At 51.4% G+C, this 20,779-nt stretch overlaps 7 protein-coding genes across 7 annotated transcripts; 4 read left to right on the plus strand and 3 right to left on the minus strand.

The window, feature by feature from the left end:
- The first annotated feature begins 635 nt into the window (after nt 1-635).
- MYCFIDRAFT_52972 (uncharacterized protein) lies at nt 636-1,371 on the plus strand. Its single transcript, XM_007924386.1, has 2 exons — nt 636-954; nt 1,014-1,371. Exons 1-2 carry the CDS (start codon nt 708-710, stop codon nt 1,250-1,252), a joined length of 486 nt encoding a protein of 161 aa, XP_007922577.1. The 5' UTR covers nt 636-707; the 3' UTR covers nt 1,253-1,371.
- Nucleotides 1,372-3,317: 1,946 nt separating this feature from the next.
- MYCFIDRAFT_213894 (uncharacterized protein) lies at nt 3,318-7,415 on the plus strand (the record flags this gene model as incomplete). The annotated part of the gene is made up of 3 exons (XM_007924910.1): nt 3,318-3,346; nt 3,536-6,065; nt 6,120-7,415. The coding sequence occupies 3 exons, from the start codon at nt 3,318-3,320 to the stop codon at nt 7,272-7,274; spliced, it is 3,714 nt and encodes a 1,237-aa protein (XP_007923101.1). The 3' UTR covers nt 7,275-7,415.
- A 441-nt stretch (nt 7,416-7,856) lies between these two features.
- MYCFIDRAFT_130988 (uncharacterized protein) lies at nt 7,857-8,888 on the plus strand (the record flags this gene model as incomplete). The annotated part of the gene is made up of 1 exon (XM_007924911.1): nt 7,857-8,888. A coding segment is annotated over one exon (1,032 nt), but the record flags the coding sequence as incomplete, so codon positions are not given.
- A 1,104-nt stretch (nt 8,889-9,992) lies between these two features.
- On the minus strand, nt 9,993-10,805 carry MYCFIDRAFT_131580 (uncharacterized protein; the record flags this gene model as incomplete). Its single annotated transcript, XM_007924912.1, has 1 exon — nt 9,993-10,805. One exon carries the CDS (start codon nt 10,803-10,805, stop codon nt 9,993-9,995), a length of 813 nt encoding a protein of 270 aa, XP_007923103.1.
- A 1,251-nt stretch (nt 10,806-12,056) lies between these two features.
- On the minus strand, nt 12,057-12,953 carry MYCFIDRAFT_98467 (uncharacterized protein; the record flags this gene model as incomplete). Its single annotated transcript, XM_007924913.1, has 1 exon — nt 12,057-12,953. A coding segment is annotated over one exon (897 nt), but the record flags the coding sequence as incomplete, so codon positions are not given.
- A 428-nt stretch (nt 12,954-13,381) lies between these two features.
- MYCFIDRAFT_213895 (uncharacterized protein) lies at nt 13,382-14,786 on the minus strand (the record flags this gene model as incomplete). Its single annotated transcript, XM_007924914.1, has 4 exons — nt 13,382-14,003; nt 14,054-14,292; nt 14,365-14,702; nt 14,762-14,786. 4 exons carry the CDS (start codon nt 14,784-14,786, stop codon nt 13,505-13,507), a joined length of 1,101 nt encoding a protein of 366 aa, XP_007923105.1. The 3' UTR covers nt 13,382-13,504.
- Nucleotides 14,787-15,136: 350 nt separating this feature from the next.
- MYCFIDRAFT_210254 (uncharacterized protein) lies at nt 15,137-18,666 on the plus strand. Its single transcript, XM_007924915.1, has 5 exons — nt 15,137-16,253; nt 16,303-16,431; nt 16,488-17,583; nt 17,634-17,907; nt 18,022-18,666. The coding sequence occupies exons 1-5, from the start codon at nt 16,047-16,049 to the stop codon at nt 18,101-18,103; spliced, it is 1,788 nt and encodes a 595-aa protein (XP_007923106.1). The 5' UTR covers nt 15,137-16,046; the 3' UTR covers nt 18,104-18,666.
- Nucleotides 18,667-20,779: the final 2,113 nt, after the last annotated feature.

The following is a 20,779-nucleotide window of genomic DNA, read 5'->3' on the forward strand; positions in this document are numbered from 1 at the left end:
CTTACTACCCGCAGAAACCCTATTGTACAGTCCTAGAGCTTTATTTTAACGTTGATGGCTCTCTCAAAGCGTCGTCTAGGCAGGATTGTGAGCTCTTAAGATGGTGGTTGATTGGGCGCCGTGCCAACGACTGAACACAAGTCTTGCCTACTTGGTTTTGATACCGTCAGATTTCCCGCGGGAGTTTTGTCAAATTGTCCGCCTCCCGAATTGCTAGAAGTACTACTAGGTATGTGTATCATTTTCGGTGACGTGATGTATGTATGTAGTAGGGAGTCTGGAAGGGATCGGAAATTTTGCGCAAGGACAGCAAGCTAGGGACAACTCGGTCTGTGCTGCCTATTTGAGGTCACCTGCGGTTACCTGCCACGGCTTCTTCGTATAATGTGAGCAAGCGTGACAGGTTTAACAACTGCTAGTAAGGTTATTATCGGAGATTTGCTTTTCTTATTATTATTAGGAGCCCAGGGGGTAGTATCCTCGGGGCACCCAGGAAACTTTGAGGCAAAGCGTGGAAGGGGTGACCCCAGCAGTGGCATGGAACGATCTGGAGCATAATTAGCAAAGGCTTCAAGGGTCAGATATTATTTAAATGGGTTGAAAGTCGCTCCATTGCCTTCTCTTCATACCAACAACTTCGCAACAACAATCTTATCTGCAGTCCTCAAGACAAACACAAATCCTCAACAAAGAACAAAACAAGGAAAATGCATTTCACTGGTGCTGCTGTCCTCGGCCTCCTGCCAGCCCTGAGTCTGGCCACTCCATTTCCTCAGAACGCTGGCAACTCTCCAGGCTCAAACATGTGCGATGCTTCGACCTTCAACAACGGCAAGACCTACAATATTCAACAGGCACCGGTGTCGGACTGCCGAGCGCTCATCGCTAGTGTCGACAGACAGGCAACCTTTTCGTTGAACCATAGCTGGGCAAGACCTTACACTAAGAACCAATGTAAGTACCTTCATCCCTTATGAAGAGCCGTGGTTGCCCGTACTGAACTCTGCTCGTAGGCGCTTTCAGCGTTCGCGTTATTGCTGGTAGCAAGCCCGGCCTGGTTGGTGGTGCCGACATAGTCGATCTGGTCACAGATTCTATCAAGAATTTTCAAGAAAGCGGAAAAATTTCTTGCAGAGGCCAATACGGACAAGTCGTATCGGCAGAGGGCGAGGTTGATTGTAACGCTCTCGGTGGTGATCGGGTCAGAGTGGAATGGATCCTGGCCAGCTCAGCGTACAACCCACCGAACTGATAGGCCATCTGGTGGATACATAGGAGTAGTCGATATAGAAAATAGCTTCTTGGTTTTGAAGAGTTGTGTTTCCAATAGACTGTTTCATTATCGATGCAACGCATCGATCGTGTCAGCAATCTCGGCTCGTTCACGCTACGGCTTTCTTCTGCTTGACGAGTTTGCGGACCTGGCCATACTTACGCCTCACTCTTCTTGCCGGTTGTCGCTGGGCATTCGCTGGATGCTAGACTTGCGAATGTGAGAAGAGTGACGAAATTTGCAGACGACATCGTTGCGGGTTGGTGTAGACGTGACTAGGCAATGGTAGGATCAAAGAAAACTTGAGCGATGACTTGCGAGCAATCGTATTTATACGGTGGCCGGTGGTATTGTGCATAAGGATCTATATCAAGTCAGTATGCGTTGAGTTTGAGTTTGAGATGACGTTGCACGCGTTCGCGTTCAGCGCAACGGTATCCCGATAGAACTGTGTTGCCGGTTCTCCAGCAGCGCCGAATTTATTCCTCGAGAAGGGCGAAGTCATGGTTGAAGGAAGCTCCTTCGAGGAACGTTTACCAACGAGAACTTTGGTCCCGCCTGATGGTCCGAATAGAGAAAGGGTAGCGCTGCGATGCGCCTTGCATACCCCAAATTGTCCAGGACAGCGAGGTATGTAGCATGCACTGTGCTGCCTTTAGTCGTGAGTCCATGGCGAAGGGTAATGAAGCAACCTGATCTGACATCTCTCACCAGCTACCCGCTACCAACACTTCATCAGCGCCGCCTTATTCTCCTACCAAAGCGCCGATGTTCCAGCTGAGCTCCGATGAGCAATTCGCGTTCTACCTTGAGGAGGTCATGGCGCTTGCGAACAATGACGGAGCTGCTACCGGGCGCTCGATCAACCTCAAATCGCATGTGAGAGGTTGACGACTGAACGGCCAAACGGTACTCAGTTGACGTAATTCCATGAGTTCAATACGTCTGTTGGCGCGGGAGAGCATGTGTGTATCGGCGCGGAGGCACAGATGGCGCAGGTCACGATTGACTGGCTCAGGGAGAAGTGGGCAGAGGGCACAATGTAGTCTCGAGATCTTACTACTTGAATGGGGTTGCCTTCCATGGCATCGGTTGCAGAGAACGCTCTCGCAATCGTCTGTTCAGGTTTTGCATCTCATGCTTCACTCGCTTCGCTAGGTGTCGCTCATCTGTCTGCGCAGATTTCATGAGGCGCCGTCTCGAGATATGTGTGGCCCAAATATGCTATTCCCAGGCTAATTCTACGAGCAATGGCAGAGGCTGTTAGATGATGAAATACTTAAAGGTTGCTGGAGGATGAGTGAAAGGTCACGACTTCGAAGCAACGCGCGCGGTGCAGCGCTACTGCTCCAGACTTGATCTGCTCCGGGATATTGCTGGAAAGGGATTACGAAGCTGGGATGGCCCGTCCACTGCGTCCAGTCTTTCCTTGCGCGCATTATCAAGCAGCGAAGCTCCCAGATTTTTCCAATATCAAGTTTCCGACGGTTGGCTGGCAGCAAGACACATGTCGTTTTTTTGCAGCTCGCCAGGTCTGCGGCAAGCGACCTACCTGCTTCGGTGCTCTCTATCCCACCACCACATGGATGTAGCTATGTCGTTATTCGCGGCACGCGGGATGCTTCTCGTGTGGCTCCTCCACCTGCCGGGCTTCTGAGCAATCAGATGAGCCATGGCAGTCATCCTCCCACACATAAAGCGCAGAGTAGGTGAAGTAAAAGGGCTTGGCGAGAAGTTCGGCGCGCTATATCCAAGATAGCTCTGCTTCGGTAGCGTCATTCTGCGTGAGATGAGGATTGGCCGAATTGGAGGGGGCGGTAGCGGTAGCGGTAGCGGTCTAGTAGTTTCATGAGTAGCAGTATATGATCTGCCGAAGGGTCTCATCGTCGTCCTTTCGGCGGCGTTGTTATCTTCTCGTGTTCATGCCGAGGACTTGTTTAGCTACTCGATGATGCGGCGCTGATGTGCTGAAGGCCCATCGAGAAGTGCGTGTACGATACGAGGAAGACGCGAGATTGACAGGAGAAGGAGAAGGACCGGCGCCATGTCGTCAGACGGCACCGGCTCCGCGCAGTAAGATCCCCCATGCCCAATGCCCACACAACCTGAGTTCCCCTTCCGCGCGATGCTGCCTTCGTTGTTGCTGGCGGAGCGGAGCGGAGCGGAGCGGAGGGGAGAGGAGAGCTGCTGTGCAACGCTCCCGAGCACATGCCGTCAAATCACTTGATCAATAATTGGCTGATGATTAGTGCGACTGTGCAGCAAGCGGACCAGGTCTGCTGTCACCAAAGCATTGCAGCGACTGTCGAGCAGGGGCGATGTTCCAACAGTAGGCTCCCTGAAAAGCAACAGCACTGCAGGCGGCAACCAGCCAGAAGCAGACGAGCCGCCGGGCAACATGTCGAGTCCGAACACGAATGCAGCCAACGGGGCTGGCGCTGGCGACAACTTCTTGTCGCCCAACAGAATGTCTATGCAGAGCCATCGACCGCACTTGTCCACGACCATGTCCAACACGCAGCTCCCGCAACGGCCTAATTCACCCACCAAAGATGCAAGTCCCATCACGCCCAGCAGTGCTACACAGGGCGCGTCCATCGAGCAGAGCGTAAGGCTGTTCAAGGTATTCGAGGCACTCCGAAATGGAGACACTGCGGCGATTGCAAAGGCCACGAGAGCAGATGGAGAGGGCGAGGGCAAGTTGGAGGGCACCAGTACTCTGCATCTTGCCATTCAATGTGCCGAGATTCCCGTCATCGAGTATGTCCTCTCGCAGCACGACACACAAGTCAACGCCAAGGACAAGGAGGGCAATACGCCGTTGATGCTAGCCTCCTCATTGGGGAGAGTTCCGGTCGTGAAGCTCCTGCTAGAGCAGAAGGGCATCAACGATGCTGTGACCAACTATCAGGGCAAGACAGCATTGGATATGGCAAGAAATTCTGACATCTTCCAGCTGCTGCAGCTCGCAAGATCGGCCTTCGTCGATCAAGTTGTACGACGAATACACCAGCTTGTCGGCGCTGGCGACTACGAGGGTCTTGAGAACCTGCTCAACGAGAATCGCGTCCGAACCACGCTTGACGTAAACGGACCAGAGCTCGCCACAGAGCCAGCGACGGTAGCAGATGGCGGTAGTCTGTTGCACGAAGCTGCACGTAGGAAAGATCTTAAGCTTGCCCAACTACTTCTCCTGAATGGTGCGGACCCCTTCCGTCGGGATCGCAAAGGGAAGCTGCCGCAGGATGTCACCAAGGACGACAAGACCCGGGCCATTCTGAAGAAATCGCCTGCTGCAGCTGCCGCTCAGCGGCAAATTCAAGAGAAGACAATACTTGGAGAAGGTGTTCAAGCGACTGGTGTGACTACAACCGACACAGGTCTCGGCAGCAAAGAGAGCAGAGAAATTAAGGGTTATCTCAAGAAGTGGACAAATTACACTTCGGGCTACAAGCTGAGATGGTTTGTACTCGAGGATGGCGTTTTGTCTTACTACAAGCACCAAGACGATGCGGGAAGTGCTTGCAGAGGTGCTATCAACATGCGAATCGCTAGACTGCAGATGGATCCGAAGGACAAGCTGCACTTCGAACTGCATGGCAAGAGTTCTGTCAAGTATGACTTGAAAGCCAATCACCAAGTTGAAGCAAAGCGCTGGTTTTGGGCTCTGAACAATGCCATCCAGTGGGCGAAAGACGAAGCCAAAGAGGAGCACCGTCGCGGCCAGCAGGAAGCCAGCGCGCGCCATGAGCAGCTCGAGAGGATGAAGACCCGTGAATCTGAAATCGCACACAGTGGAGGTTCCCTAGTCCCAGCAAGTGCCGTGAATGGCGGCTCTACACCACTGGCAGGGAGCACTTTAGGCGAGCAGCTCAGTGCTTACGACCCAAGCGATGCAGATGCCACTTCGGCTCATGGTATGCGACGGATTAGTCGCACAAATACTGCCACCATTGAAGGAGATCTTGAAGATGACGAGGAATACGGCGACGATGCAAGCAGTCATGAGATTAAACCAGCGAATAAGGATGCCTTCAGTATCACCGCGCAATCTGCCAAGCTGCAGCTCGATCTCTTAGATCAGGTGCTCTCTGCCGTGCATTCGGAAAAGCAGCAGAACCCGGATATTGGTCTTTCACACCCCACCGTGGTACAAGCGTTGTCATCTTACGAAACAGCGGTGGGTAATCTCAAAGGCCTACTGATGGATTTGCTCAGGATTTCACGAGATCATGAGGCCTATTGGCAATACCGCCTGGAACGAGAGCAGAACATTCGCCGACTATGGGAAGATAGCATGGCCAAGGTTGCGAAAGAGCAAGAAGAGCTGGAAACGCGCATCGGCGAATCGGAGGAGAAGCGCAAGAGAACCAGGAAGGCACTTAAGGAAGCTCTTGATGGTTCATACTCGACTGCCGGCACACCACAGCCACTGGGCGAGAAGGAGGGTAAGCCACTGCTTGATGCTCCTGCTGCGGTCGTCAAGCGTAGGCAGACAATTGCCGAGCTTACAAACAATGAGCTTTCAGACGATGAGACTGAGGATGAAGAAGAGTTCTTTGATGCTGTCGACGCTGGTGAGGTAGAAGTCTTGGAGTCACTGCCAAGTCCGCCTCTGGACCGAAAGTCACCAGAACCCATTGTGACTTCCAAAGATGGCGCTGGCGATGATATTGAGGCCGAACGAGCTGCCAAACAACAAGAGATTGCGAGGAGCTACCGCGGCTACGAAGATGGCATCCGAACACGTCTCAAGATCGATGCCGACAATAGGCCGAAGGTGTCACTTTGGGTGAGTGGCCTGCGTCAATCGATGTCGCACGTATCTATACTAATTGTATGCTAGGGCGTCTTGAAATCCATGATCGGCAAGGACATGACCAAGATGACGCTCCCAGTCACTTTCAACGAGCCCACTTCGTTGCTATATCGCGTTGTCGAAGACATGGAATACACGAACTTGCTCAACATCGCAGCCGATCGCACCGATTCGACCGAACGTCTTGTCTATGTGGCAGCGTTTGCTGCTTCCGAATATGCCAGCACCATTGGTCGCGTGGCTAAGCCTTTCAACCCTCTTCTCGGAGAGACATACGAGTACGTCCGACCGGACCAAGGCTACCGCTTCTTCATCGAGCAAGTCTCCCACCATCCACCGGTCGGCGCTGCCTATGCCGAGAGCGCTAAATGGAAGTATTATGGCGAGTCCTCCGTCAAATCGAAGTTCTACGGCAAGTCATTCGAGTTCAACCCGCTCGGAACGTGGTTCTGCCACATCAAGCCTGTTGATGGTGGACCAGAGGATTTGTACACATGGAAAAAGGTGACATCTAGCGTTGTTGGCATTCTCACCGGAAATCCCGTCGTCGACCAATACGGACCTATGGAAATCAAGAATTGGACTACTGGCGAAGTGTGCTACCTTGATTTTAAGCCGAGAGGTTGGAAAGCATCCTCGGCCTTTCAAGTGACAGGTAAAGTTGTAGACTCCTCAGGTAAGACCAGGTGGTCAATTGGCGGACGCTGGGATTCGAAGATCTATGCTCGCCTCACCCCTGGCTACCAAGCGGATGTCGAACAAGATGCCGCGAACGAGAAGAAGGCGTTCTTGGTCTGGGAAGCGCACTATCGGCCACCTCCCGGCGAGATTCCGTTCAACCTCACACCCTTCGCGGTTACCCTTAACGATCTGCCCGACCGGCTGAGACCTTTGATTGCGCCAACAGATACTCGTCTAAGACCAGATCAGCGAGCTATGGAGGAAGCTGAATACGATTTTGCCGCCAAGGAAAAGAATCGTGTCGAGGAAGCTCAGCGTGCTCGAAGAAGAGTGCGAGAAGCGAAGGGAGAGGAATTTGTGCCAAGATGGTTCACACCAGGCAGGCATCCAGTCACTGGTGAGGAGTATTGGGTCTTCAACCACGAATACTGGGAGATCCGCGATCAAGTCGCTGCTGGTGAACGCAAGTGGGAGGATGAACGACTCGAAGAGATCTTTTAGGCCAGACGCTTTTGCATCACAGCCACTGCTTTGCAGCAAAGCAGGTTTTCGGCGACAGAGTTCTAGATAATAAGCACACAGGATATGCAGGATTGATACCATGTACTTTTGAACTTGGAGATATTATTACAGTACGCTGTGATTTTGCTTTCGCCGAGTCGTTGAGCCAAGAATACAGGCCTGTAAAGGAGCGCCCCGGAGGCTGATGTCAGGGTTTGTGACATGGATGGCGCTGTCTCGGACACAGACAAGCTCGGCAGCGGCATTTCACTTTTTGACAAACTGTCAACAACATTGAAGAACATGAATGGGAAGATCTGAAGAAACGTGACACCGAAGAGGGAAAGACAGTAAGAGATGGGATTTCTGAGATACGCCTCGGCAACAGTAAGCACATAGACCTATCCATCCATCCAGCCCATCACATTAACAACCCAAACCAAAAACCAGTTCGCCCTCCTCCTCTCAACAATCCTCTACTACCGCCTCGGCATCCTCCAAACATTCTACTCCAACCACCCCTCCCGCTTCGCGCCAGAAATCAACATCGGCCCGGATTTCCGCATCTTACACAAAAAATCCATCCGCAACTGCGAAGACATCTACCTCTCCCAAACCCATGGCTACGCCCTCCTCTCCTGCGACCCGGGTCGAGATTCCTGGAATACCGTCATGGGCACCTTCATCAACGCCGAAGCGCCCGAACGGACGGGAATTTACATGTACAAGTACGGAGAAGATGCTGATCTGATGCCTCAGAAACTTTCGATTTTCCCGATCCCGAAGAATTTGTCGGAATTTCATCCTTTGGGGATGGATTTGCATGAGCAGTCGAGGAGTTTGTTTGTCGTCAATCATGCGGGGAATGGGAGTCGCATTGATATGTTCAAGTTGAATACCAAGGGCGCGTATTTGACTTTTATGGGGAGCATCATTGACGCGGAACACCTCCCGACGCCGAATTCCATTGCTGTGGTTGATGAGCGTGAGTTTTTTGTTACGAATGATCATTTTTGGACGGCGAGGAGGAATCCTTGGTTGAGTAGGTTTGAGACTTATGCCGGATTGCCGGGGGGTACGGTGGCGTATATGAGGACTTCGGGGGAGATTGAGAGGGATGAGGGGGTTGCGAAGGGGGCGACGTTGGCGAAGGTGCCGTTTGCGAATGGGGTGGTGCTGGTGAATGAGACGGTGTTGGCGGTGAGTAGTTCGAGTAATGCGGAGGTGCGGTTGTTTGAGATTTTGAGGAGTTCTAAGAGGGCGGTGCCGAGGTTGGAGTTGAGGAGGACGGTGAAGTTGCCTTTTTTGCCGGATAATTTGAGTGTGGATTCGAAGGGGAGACTTCTTGTTGCTGGACATCCGCATGCGCCGACGTTGGGGGAGGCGCAGTGGAAGAATGGGGCTTGTGAGGTTAGCAAGTCTTTGAGCGAGACGGATTATTGTAAGTTTCCGAGGTTGAGTTGGATTGCAGAATGGAGTGAGGAGGGTGGTGTGAGGACTTTGTATAAGGGGAGGGAGTTTGGGACGAGTACGACTGCTGTGAGGGATTGGGAGAGAGGAGTGGGTTTCGCGGTGGGACTTTATGAGAGGGGAATGTTGGCTTGGAAGACGTGAGGTTGGAACAAGCAGGGCTATACAAAATGGTGGACAAGATGGGTCTAGCTGTGGTATCTATACATTAGTCACATACCGCCAAAAGGTTCTTTGATGTCCATATCGAAATGTATCGGGTTCGCCACCTCGTTGTCCGCGTAGTCCTCTCAGCTCTGGCTGATGTGAGGATTCGGATCATCCGCCCTAAAAAATGCTTGCTATACTGCTCCAGATCCGGCCAGACTGAGAAATCGGGAGCTTTCCTCAAGTCTCTGAATTCAGCAAGACACTCAGGACTTTGCCAGTACCCTGGCAACCAAAACTCCGAATCGATGAGGCCAAGGGATGCATGGCTGTCCTTAAAATACTTGGCATGGTTTGGTGCTACGGTCGCTTGCGATATAGCTTGAATGATGAGCTGATTTTGCTGGTTGTCCGCGTGGCTAGATATTGGCTAGGTATCAGCTGTGATTTTCTCAGATTCAATCAGATACATTTGATCTATGTTGGCTGCCGCAAGATCTTCGCAGAGGCTCGAGAAAGTCACGGGTTGAACTTGGGTACTGGCGTCGAAGGACGTTGCCATAGGTCCACCATGTTGCACAAAGGCGCAAGTGCACTAGTGTCATTGGCATAATTTCGTTCTCTTCAATCTTGTGGTCTGTCAGACGTGCAGGTCGCGCGACATCTCTACTGCCCTAGATTTCTCATCAGCATCAAGTACGTTGCACACGTAATAAGTCAAAGGGGACGAAAAATGGGGAGATCATTCATTCGGTTGCGGTCAAGGTCTGGTTTCCTCGGCCGTTGACGTATAATTTATCTCTATACCAGGATACAACGCCTCGCACACGCAGTGGCAGGTTCCAACAATGCCACCGTCCAAGAATCAAATGCCGGATCTGATCAGCTGCTCAGCTTGCACGATCTGGTCGTGTAATAAAGCCTCCATGTCCATCTCGAGTCGGTTTGTTCGGATCATTGGCATCACACCTGTGCCTGGCGCCACTCGCACGGCTGTCCTGCGGCGACATGCTGTCTTTGCACCGTCTTCGTTAAATTCATGCGCGAGGCTTCCTTTGCTGAAACTAATGATGCCGCGGAAATGAACCATCGCGGTCAAGTTCATCTGTGAAGGTCCCTATTCTTCTTCCTGTCAAGGCGCCTGTTGACTGCTCCTAGCACGACTTTGAGAATACCATCGCCGGTCAGGTGCGTTCCCTCTTCGCCCATGAATGGCACTGTGTCTACAATGTCTCGCAGTTCGTCGTCTCCTGAGATTTCAGCAAGCTCATCGTCAAGCTGCTTCAGATGTCGCTTGGCTTCCTCATCACGACCGACTTGGAAGAATTGCACGCCGACTTGCCATGCCGGTGCATCCAGTTTGTCGAGTTTCTTTGCCGCTTGGATCAGAGGACTCTCGACATCGTCACTCGGTTCGCCGTCGGTGATGCAAATGATATTGATCGGCTTGACGATTTCAGGACTGGCTTCATAGCGGCGAAGATATGGCTTCAGGATCTGGTTGAGGCGCTGACCGGTCGGTGTTCCGCCACCCGGTCGTACTGTCTGGAAGATCTCGCGGACGGTGCTCGCTGAAGTGACATTGCGGTGAAATGATGACTCGCGCGTGTTCAGGAAGAAGATATCGATGCCGTCTGCATCGTGTTGCGTGCAGACTGGGGTAATGGTCTCGAGTGCCTGCGCTGTCTCTCGCCATCTGCCGCCTGCCATGGAGCCCGAGTCGTCAATCAGGAAAATGGTATCGAAGCTAGTCAAGAACGCATAGGGGTCATCTGCGACCTGGGCCTCGGGCGCGGAAAGCGATGTTGATGGAGGCTGGACCGCGGGAGCTGCATTAGGTGCCGCTGAGTAGGCTGGAGGCGCATCGGGGATATTGCTGCCAAGTCGGGTTGGTGCTGGCGCAGGTCGTCGCATTGATGGTGTGCTGCGCGCTTGTGGATGAGGAATGCGGTCTTGCTTATGTGATGATATCGAGCTTTTACTCTTGTCTTTGCGACGGAGCTTTTGCTTTAGTGAATCAAACATGGCAATTTGCCTTCTGAGGGACGAGTCGGTGCGACTCGGAAGTAGCGAAGGTTGGGTAGGGAGAGTTGCGACAGACATGATTGCTGAATGAAATGGTGATTGCTTTTTAAACGGCTTGCTGCGGCTATCCGTGAGGCAGGGACCACTGAGGATTGAGGTAATTTGCCGTGAACCGTGAGTTGTGAAGACAAGAGCGCGAGAAAGGCATGGCATGGCATGGCATGGCCGTCTTATACACTTACGAGCTCCATCTTGCTGTTCATTTGACGTCTCTTGACGCTGCATCGCCCGCAACCTCTACAAGCCTGTCACTACTGTACCTTGCCGCTGGGCGATGCATAGAAGCCATGTTCCAACAACGCAGAGAGAGACATAAAGACCAGATGCTGTCGAGGTGAGGATCATGCATGTCACAACTCGGTTGGAGGAGGGCTGTGCAAGTGGAGCACGTGGACAAAATTCAATTGGTTGGCACCGCCCACCGCAGCCGGAGGGCAAAAAGCTTCGCCCTCTGTAAGCTGGCGGCTCTCAATGCAAAAGAGTGAATAGCGTTGAAAGCCTGAAGACCAAGCCATTTCTCCTGAAGCCGGTTGAGACTGGCAATGCCTCCTATCAGGACTCTAGCAGCAAATCAGACGAAGTGAGAAAAGAACCCTTTGGCCAAAATGCGCTGTTGTCAACTGCGCCTTCGCTCAGAGGCCAATAATGCCGACCTGATCTGAGCATGTTGCTCCTTGTGCTCAGGCCTCTCATCCGATGTTATTTCCATGTTCAAACGCTATTGCCTATGACCGGCTCCCCCAGATTCTCGCAGGTGGAGAGAGTGGTTACACGATGGCGGAGGTGCCGGCCAAGTGGCGCTGCTTTGCGTCTGAATGCACTACTTGTGGGCGTGAGAGGCCACAAGGCTGTACCGGAGCAGACCTGACCGTCACTCCGTTAAGCCCACTCGCGCTCAGAGGCCATGAACAAGGACTTGGTCTGAGCATGATGTTCTTCGTGCCCCAGGCCTCTTGTCCGATAAGACTGCCTCTTCCAAAGCAAAGGGCGCTTTGCATCGGTCCAAGCATGCTCAATTCTCTTCTGCGACCAGCAATCCGCGCATACTCCGGTGTACTGCAGGGCGTCGGTGACAACATCGAGTATTGGCAGCAATCTCGTCCGGAAGCCGCAATGAGAATGGAACTTGTCGATCTGGTATTCAGAGACCTGCCGCATGGATTCGATCAATGCAAAAATGTCGCCCGCATAAGGCGCAGGAGGTTCTGCAGTGTCGAATATAGTGCCTTGTACTCGCAATGTACCAATTCGCGCAAAGAACCTCACCATCTCTCCAAGTTGATAGCTGTCGCATGCTGCGGACGAGTCGTAGCCCATTCGACACTGACGTTCGCGCGAGCTGTACAACGCAAAGAAGCGAGCTAAGGTTGACTGTATCGTGTCAAGGATGTATTCGCGCCGAGTTGCAAGCTCTTCTTCGAGGCCCCTCGGCAAGTCCCACCACAACGCCGCATCCTCGTCTGCTTCTTTCCCGACCCAGCCTTTTGTGATAAGACGCATAGAATATTTCTCGACCCATGGCGGATAATCAAGTAGCAACGAAGCTAGAAGCCGTTGCCTCACCTTTTCCTCCGAAGGCGATTGGTCTGCTTTATGTGTAGTCTTACTGTCGATTGTCCGAAAGATCTTTTTCCGAGAAACATACTTGCGCACGGCATCGAGTGCATCAAATCGATCTGCCACGATTGCCAGATTTGCAAGATTGGCTACGGGCGGTATTCCTGAAATGTCTCTGCTGTGCAGTATAATGAGGAGGTCCAGGCATAATGCTTCGATGGACTTTACAGCAGAGATACGACCAATGTCCTTGATGTACACGACTGGAAGCTCGGCTGTAGGCGCTTTTGCTATACTCCCGTACTTCTCATTTAGCTGGGCATGCTCTTGTGCTATCTTCTCGCTCTCGCCGAATCGACCAGTAAGGAGGCTGGCGAAATAGTGCGAATGCGTGCGAAGGTTCGATATTTTGACGCGATATTGGTGAGCGGATTTAGTCGCTGCGCTCTCGTGAGATATCTCCAGGATGAGGTCTCCAGTTGGATCAACTATCACGGTTTCCTTCGTGTCATCATCGCCGTGGTTGATGCTCATCGGGGAGTCCATAATGCGGCAACGGTTCGCGCCTGTTGCAATTAGATACAAGTGCCTTGCTTATGAAAACAGGCACACTCTGCAGTCTTCAAGGATATGGCCAGAACATTTTGGCGGTGGTAGAAGGTAGGCGTGAATGGTAGTGATGTCTAAGAAGCAGAATTGCTGCACGCGAACAGGCAACGAAGAGCGTGATATCATCCGGCACTTAGGTAAGCAGCGTGGCACGCAGGGGTGGGAAGCCCATCCTTGCACGCGTGCCATTCCTCATCATCCCTATGACCTGCTCTATGCTCTCAAATGTGCTCAGTGCTAGTTCATGCAACTTTCATTGAAGCTTAAGGCCATGGCTACATAGTCTCGCGATGATGCTTCTCAATCATACTTCGTTTCGGCCACGACTCTCACCGCCATTATTCTAGACAATATCCTCACCACTAATCCGAAATTTCTGCATTGTGTTGGCTTGTCACGACAGCGTGGTTCTTCTTCTCTTGTAAGTCTTCGCTAGTCTGGTCGCTGTCAATGGTCGCATGGTCCGTTGATCGCGCCTTGGGCTTCAGCAACGGCCAGTGGCCGCGCCTCTCGTAAAATCCAAGGGATGCAAAGGCAACGATGACCGCCAGCCAATACAGGTTATACGAAATAACAGAGCCATATGTCGCCGAGTTGGTCCAGCCGAAGAGGGAATTGAAGATGCCCCATCCGCCGCCACCATTCAGCTCGGGATTGCAGCAGTTGACATGCCATACACTCTTGCGGATGTCGTAGGAGCCAGGACCGGAACCAGTCTCAGCAGCATCACCACCAGTCAACTTGCTCCATGCATTCATCTCAAAGTTCCAGACAGCCTTGGAGAACAAGCCCGCTGCAACTAGATATAGGAAGCAGGTTGAGATGATCAAGAAGATCTGCAGCTTGGTTGTGTTGCCGACCCTGAGGTGAGTCAGTATCTATCACACTGCATAGAGACGCAAGAGACTTACTTGTAGATGATGTATCCAATGACGCACCCAACAAGAAGACCACAAACCACGGCCAATGGAATAGACTTCGCGGGTAAACCAAGTCCAACCCCACCGATGAAGATGACGGCCTCCAATCCCTCTCGAAGGACGGTGATGAACGGCAGCAAGAACATGGCGTACTTCTCGCACCAAATCTTGAACCGAGATCCCATTCCGAGACCTTGACCACTGTGGTGCTTCTCGAGAGCTTGCGCAATCTGTCACGGGAGAGGGTATGAGGTCAGCAAATCACTCAGACATGGTATGTGCACTGATTTGCGCCTACTTACCTTCACGCGCCATTTATCTTGCAGCTTTGAGACTCGCAGCAGGCCGATTCCCATGATGGTGATGATGATGGATGCGATGAGACCGAAGACGCCTTCCCAGATGTCTTCAGTGTTGCCGTAGATATCCTTGCCGAGACCATAGAATGTTCCGATGAATGCGCCGCCGATTGCCAGACAGATGAAGACTCCCAGACCGACGCCGAACCAGATTTGCTTCAGCAGCTTCTTGTACATCGCTCGATCCTGTTGCGGACCGCCAATGCTCTGCTTGAGGAAGGCAAGCAGGATTGAGATGATGATTGTGCACTCGAGACATTCTCGAAAGCAGATGAAGAAGACTTTGCATCATTGTCAGCATGTTCGAACGACGAGAGGCGTGACGACGGAAAGAGCATACCTGGAACTGCGAAGACGTTGACCATAGTGGCGGTGTTCTGCCGTCGCAGTCGTTGACTGTGGTATGGCAGTGTGGGCCCGGGCCTGAATATTCACTCGTGTTCAAGATCAAGATGATCTGATATGAGATCAAAGGCAGATTATCTGATGGGGCGTCTGAGGAAATAGCTGCACGGCTCTGTGTGGCAAGCGCCGTACAGTACCTAGTCAGCGCGTCGAGACCATGAGTTGTTGATCTTGCCGATGGATGCCGCCGAAGTCGCACTAATGGTGTGACAAGCTGCAGCAACGCAGGACTTTCTGCTACAGTACTGCACCGCGGGATCGACAAGCAACAGTTCTGCTGAGTGCCGCAGAGGCGAGGTGCGAGGGTGCGAGGGTGGGATGAATACGCTCGCGGTAACTCAAAATACGGACGAGGGTCAAAGCTCTCACGCCAGCCGCAGCCGCAGTCGTGCCGTGCCGCGACAATGCCGTCAGTTGGGCAATGCGCACCGTTGGCTCGTGTCTGCAATCTTGTGCGCGCTACAAGGGATTATTCCTGAACATGCCATGTTGTTTCGGCGTCCAGGAGTGCACCTGCAAGAAAGGCATGTGTTCCGCACGGTGGCTCGGATCTTATCATATCAGATGATCGATACTTAGCGCAAAGCTTGTTGGAAGTCTTGCCAGTCAGACAAGCTCTTCAAAGCCGGGTCGGCACTTCGCCTCGACGAGGGCTAGTCTCTAGATCAGCACAGGAAGTCTTGGACTGGAAGATCGGTCACCCAACACTTTGCGGTAGAACTACCTTGGCCGAGGTGCTTTCCGTTGTTGCGCGTCCGAAACATACCTTACCTTGTTGCATCCTGGGTGTCCACGAGGGAGAAGTCAACACGTGGGGAGAGCCGTTGTCTGGCCTTGCAGGGTCGAATGATTGACCCCCCCACCACTGAGCTGCAGAGAACAACCAGCGATCGTCCTGGTACAAGCAAACTTGGCAGTAGGCCTCGCCTGTTTGCGCCCAGTTTGGAGCGGATCGTTCACTCCATCTGTGCTGTGTGCCGCACAAGAAAAGAGCTCCTGTTAAGGTACTGTACTTGGCGCGCCCGACCTCTGCCTGCCCTGCCTCCGACGCTCGGGAGCCTCACAAGGGAAGGAAGACCGTGGCGATTGATGCTCGCCATCTTGTCTTATCACATCTAATCAATCTTGCGACGACTTGATCTTTTCTCAACACAGGCGGCGGGCATTGAGCACGCGATTGCACCAAATCTTCCCACTGGCAATAGAAGGTGATTGCAATCATGATGCCCTCGAGTCTTTTTCTTGCAAGCTCGCTGGCGGGCCTGGCGACAGCCGCGACACAGACTTTCGATTGGAACATCACTTGGGTGAGGGCAAACCCAGATGGCATGCACGAGCGACCGGTCATTGGCATAAACAATAAGTGGCCTCTGCCGCGTCTCAACATCACCAAAGGCGACAGAGTCGTGGTGAATATGCACAACCAGGTTCGTAGGCCACATTTGGTAATCATCTATCTTTGCTGATGAACCTCAGTTGGGCAACGAAAGCACAAGTCTCCATTTCCATGGACTCTTTCAAAACGGCACAAATGAGATGGACGGACCCGTGGGAGTGACACAGTGTGACGTCCCGCCTGGGTCCACGTTTGTGTACAACTTCACAGCAAGTCAGCTCGAGCGAGCGAGCCGTTCGCGACGGATGTACTGACGCGCCGCTAGATCGATCAACCAGGCACATACTGGTACCATTCTCACAGTCGTGGACAGTATCCTGATGGCCTGCGACAGCAATTCATCGTTCACGACCCGGAAAACCCATACATTGGTCAATTCGACGAGGAAGTCGCGCTCACGATTTCTGATTGGTACCACGATGAGATGCCAGGCCTCATCGACTGGTTCATCAGCGTCGAGAACCCGACAGGAGCTGAGCCGGTGCCCAAGTCTGCCTTGATGAACGATATGCAGAATATTACCATCGCCGTGGAACCTGGCAAGACCTATTACTTCCGCTTGTCGAATGTTGCTGCGTTCGCCGGTCAGTACTTCTGGATCGAAGGTCACACCATGAGAATAGTCGAAGTCGATGGCGTGTATACCGAGCCCGCCGAGGCAGAGATGATCTACGTGACCGCTGCTCAACGATACAGCTTCCTAGTGACGACAAAGAATGACACCAACGCAAACTTCGCCATGGTCAGCAGCATGGACACCGATCTCTTCGACTCCTTCTCGCCGGATCTGCCAACCAACGTGACAGGATGGCTTGTATACGACCAGGCAAAGCCGAACCCAGAACCTGCTCTCCTCGACAGCTGGGATGGTCAATATGACGACTTTGATCTCGTACCACAAGATGAGCTCGAGTTATACGATCACGCCGATTACTCGTTCAACCTTAACTTATCGATGAACAACTTGGGAGATGGTGCGAACTATGCATGGTTCAACGACATCACTTACGTCCGACCAAAGGTGCCAACGCTCTACACCGCTCTTACCACCGGCCAGTACGCCAACAACGTCACTGTCTACGGCCGCGACACCAACTCTTTCGTGCTTCAGAAGAACGATATTGTCGAGATCATTCTGAACAACAATGATCCGGGCAAACATCCATTCCATCTGCACGGGCACAACTTCCAAGTCATCTATCGCAGCCCGGAAGAGTGGGGAAACTATGACCCGAACAATCACACCGACTTCCCGCAGAAGCCAATGCGCCGTGATACGTTTTGGGTCAGACCTAATGGTAACTTTGTCATCAGATTCAGAGCCGACAACCCTGGCATCTGGCTTTTCCACTGCCATCTTGGTAAGCTAATCTATACGAAACCGTGTATATGCAGAGCTGACGATGAACAGAATGGCATCTGGTCAGCGGACTGATCGCCACAATGGTTGAGGCTCCACTGGAAATTCAAAAGACCGTGAGTGTTCCTCAGAATCACTATGACGTCTGCGCAGCGGGCGCCACACCAACAGCAGGCAACGCGGCAGCGAACACCATCGATCCTCTCGACCTCACCGGGCAGAATTTGAGTATAGCACCGCTGCCGGCTGGTTTCACGGCCAAGGGCATTGTTGCGCTTGTGTTCAGCTGCGTCGCCGCATTCTTGGGCATGGCTGTTATCGCTTGGTACGTTACTCCACCTCATGCCACTTGATGTGTGATCAACAGCGCATCACCTGCACGAGTGGTCATCATGTTTCTTCATTCAGCACATACGGTTACTGACATGTCTGAAACTAGGTATGGAGTCGCACCGATCAGTGCGGCCGAGATGGCACAGACACGTCGTTTTGTTGCGAGAGCAGGCGGTAGCACGACATGAAGTAGGAATTCTCTAGGGCGATGTGCTGTTCGCGCGCTGGAAAAGCGGCGGTGAGTGGTGACGAGGTTGAATGCGAGATGACACGAGCGCGGCGAGGTGCCCGATATGCCACAGCACCCTTTTCTTGTCTGAGACGAAGATGAAGGCGGAATATTTGTGGGTTCAGCTTCGATTTAGCGACTTGTCACATGCACAACGATACTTCAATCGATCCCGTACCTCTGCAGTGGGCCGCTTCGGAAGATTGCGCGCGGTGATACACAGATCTCGGGTGCGAGCAGAGGTGAAAAGCTTTTCGCCTGCAGCGGGTACGTACGATTCGTCATCGAAATTGTTCCTGCGGTGTATGACCAGCGCCTCCATGTTGGGGGGGGGATGTATAAGGGTGATGGCACGGCAGGGAGCCTTCCTCGCTGGCGGGTGTCGATGTCCGTGTCGATGTGGCTTCTGGGAAGTGAGTGAAGCGAAGCGGACGGACATGGCTTCCATCGAATCAGAAAGCTTTGACGCTAGCGCTCGCAGAAATAGAATAGGCTCAGCCCGGCCGGCCGGCTACACCCGCTGTTTCGCTGCTGCTGCTGTTGCTGTGATGCTGCGCCAGACAGGTGTCTGTATATCAGCAACTCGCGCTGATTGGCTCGACCCACTTTTACCCCTGTCCTACCCCCAACCTCGAGTTGCTAGCAACTCCCCTAATGAATTTGGTTGAAATATGCTTCAAATTCTAAAGGGCTTTAGGAATATAGTAATTTCTACTAAGGTTGCTAGCGATAACTTAATAAAGCTAAAGTTAACGTATAGTATAGCTATTACGCTAAATTCGAGGTATATCTACTTACTTTTACCCTTATTGTCTATTGCCGCTATATCTACTACTACTATATCTACTACCGCTACCGCTACTAAAGGTCCTACTATTAAACACTCGTTACTATTCTTCTAATAGAAATTAGCGGTCTCTAATAAAAGTAGACGCTTCCTTATAACTTAGTTGTAATATATCGATTAGCGACTGTTATAGTATATGTTATCGGAGGTTTAACGGCTATAGCGTAGGTATATAAGCGGCGATTATTAAGTAACGAAGACCGCTTAGTATAGTAGGTATATATAGAAGTCGCTATTAGTAAAGGATATAGCGTATAACGTCTATTAAACTGCCGTCGTTTAAAGAAGGTATATTATATCGATAGGTGCCGTCGCCTATAGCGTACGTATTCTAAAGTACTAAGTTAGTAACCTACGTAGGTTTAAATAGCGACGGCAGAGGTTGCTAGAAGGAAGGCAAAGGAGGTTAGTAACTATATCTATACTAATTAGTATAGAGACTAGTCGCTATATACTCTAGTACGCATTAAGTGCCCTCGCCTAGCGCGAATAGGTCCCTTATCTATCGCGGTTATTATACTTAGTAAGGTTGTTATTGCTAGTAGTAGTAGTAGTAGATTAATAGTAAGGCGCCTACGCCTATATCGACCTACGCCTATTAAATAGCAAACAATGTACTATCGTCGTATTACTATTAATATTACTAGTTATTAGGATACGCTCTATAGAGCGGAGACAGACACGATTCTAGTATATAAAGATAATTAATTGTTAGTTAGTTACTAGCCTAGGAAACTATATATATTAATCGTTATAATCTATAGTAGGATCGATAGTATCCGAAGCAGGATCGGCCGCACTAATGTCTAAACCGTAACAACCTCCCCCCTAAAAGGAAAGACTTATACGCCCTCGTATATAATACGCTATCTAATGCTTCTTAGTACCGTCTCCTATTGTTTATATTATACTAATACTTATGCTAATAGGTGCCTTCTATACTATGTCCTATTAATAGAATTGCGCACTATGCTAATACTTATATACTATATCCTATTAATCGTATTACAGGCTATACTAATGCTTCTACTAATAGGTACTTTCTATACTATATCCTATTACTCGCTTATACTAACGGGTGCTTCTTGCCGCGCTTAGGGGTAGAAGGCGAACTATCGTCGGCCTAGGCGTTAAGGGTATCGCGCTTACGCTTACGCTTCGACTCTAGGGTCTCCGTAGAGGGCTCTAGCCGAGCGACGGTCGGTATAATAGTAGCCTTCTTACGGAGGACGTATAGATCTATCTCCTTAGTAATGCTATTATATAGGCCTATAACCTTAGCTATATGCGCCGCTGTCTTATAGGTAGTGTCTAGCGCCGCGTTAGGCATTATCTTCTTAGTAAGCTTATTAAAATCGATTAAGCCGTCGCTATAGCGGGCGTCTAGGCCTAAAGTGTATTTGCCGAGGTATTAATTAGTTACCTCCTATAGGCCGTTAATCTCCGCTTCGGTAGTATTACTAATACTACCGCCGAGAATTGCTAGCGAATCGGCTAGAACTAAGGCGGCGATAGGCAGGTTGCTAGTAGTATCGCGGAGAAAATTATCTACGAGGAGCGCTATATTTTGCTTGCCGGTCTAAAGCGCGACCTATACTACTACGCGATTCTAAGCGGCTATTACTAGCATCGCATCTCTACTATCCTTTATCTACGTTATAAGGTCGTCGTATTACTTAGCCTACCGATATATAAGAAGTGCGTTTTAGTTAAGAGAGCGGTTAGTAAGCATTGTCTAATTAACTACTAGTTATAAGCGACCGCCGGCGCTACTTAGGGCATATAGTA

Source organism: Pseudocercospora fijiensis (genome assembly GCF_000340215.1).
Source record: "Pseudocercospora fijiensis CIRAD86 unplaced genomic scaffold MYCFIscaffold_2, whole genome shotgun sequence".
In the NCBI taxonomy this organism is placed as follows: Eukaryota; Fungi; Ascomycota; class Dothideomycetes; order Mycosphaerellales; family Mycosphaerellaceae; genus Pseudocercospora; species Pseudocercospora fijiensis.

Bases quoted from the DNA above. Each gene is read 5' to 3' on its own strand.
- MYCFIDRAFT_52972 (XM_007924386.1), top strand. From the start codon at position 708: ATGCATTTCACTGGTGCTGCTGTCCTCGGCCTCCTGCCAGCCCTGAGT. The intron at 955-1,013 runs GTAAGTACCTTC...CTCTGCTCGTAG, and splicing joins ACCTTACACTAAGAACCAAT to GCGCTTTCAGCGTTCGCGTT.
- MYCFIDRAFT_210254 (XM_007924915.1), top strand. From the start codon at position 16,047: ATGATGCCCTCGAGTCTTTTTCTTGCAAGCTCGCTGGCGGGCCTGGCG. The intron at 17,584-17,633 runs GTAAGCTAATCT...GACGATGAACAG, and splicing joins GCTTTTCCACTGCCATCTTG to AATGGCATCTGGTCAGCGGA. The intron at 17,908-18,021 runs GTACGTTACTCC...GTCTGAAACTAG, and splicing joins GGCATGGCTGTTATCGCTTG to GTATGGAGTCGCACCGATCA.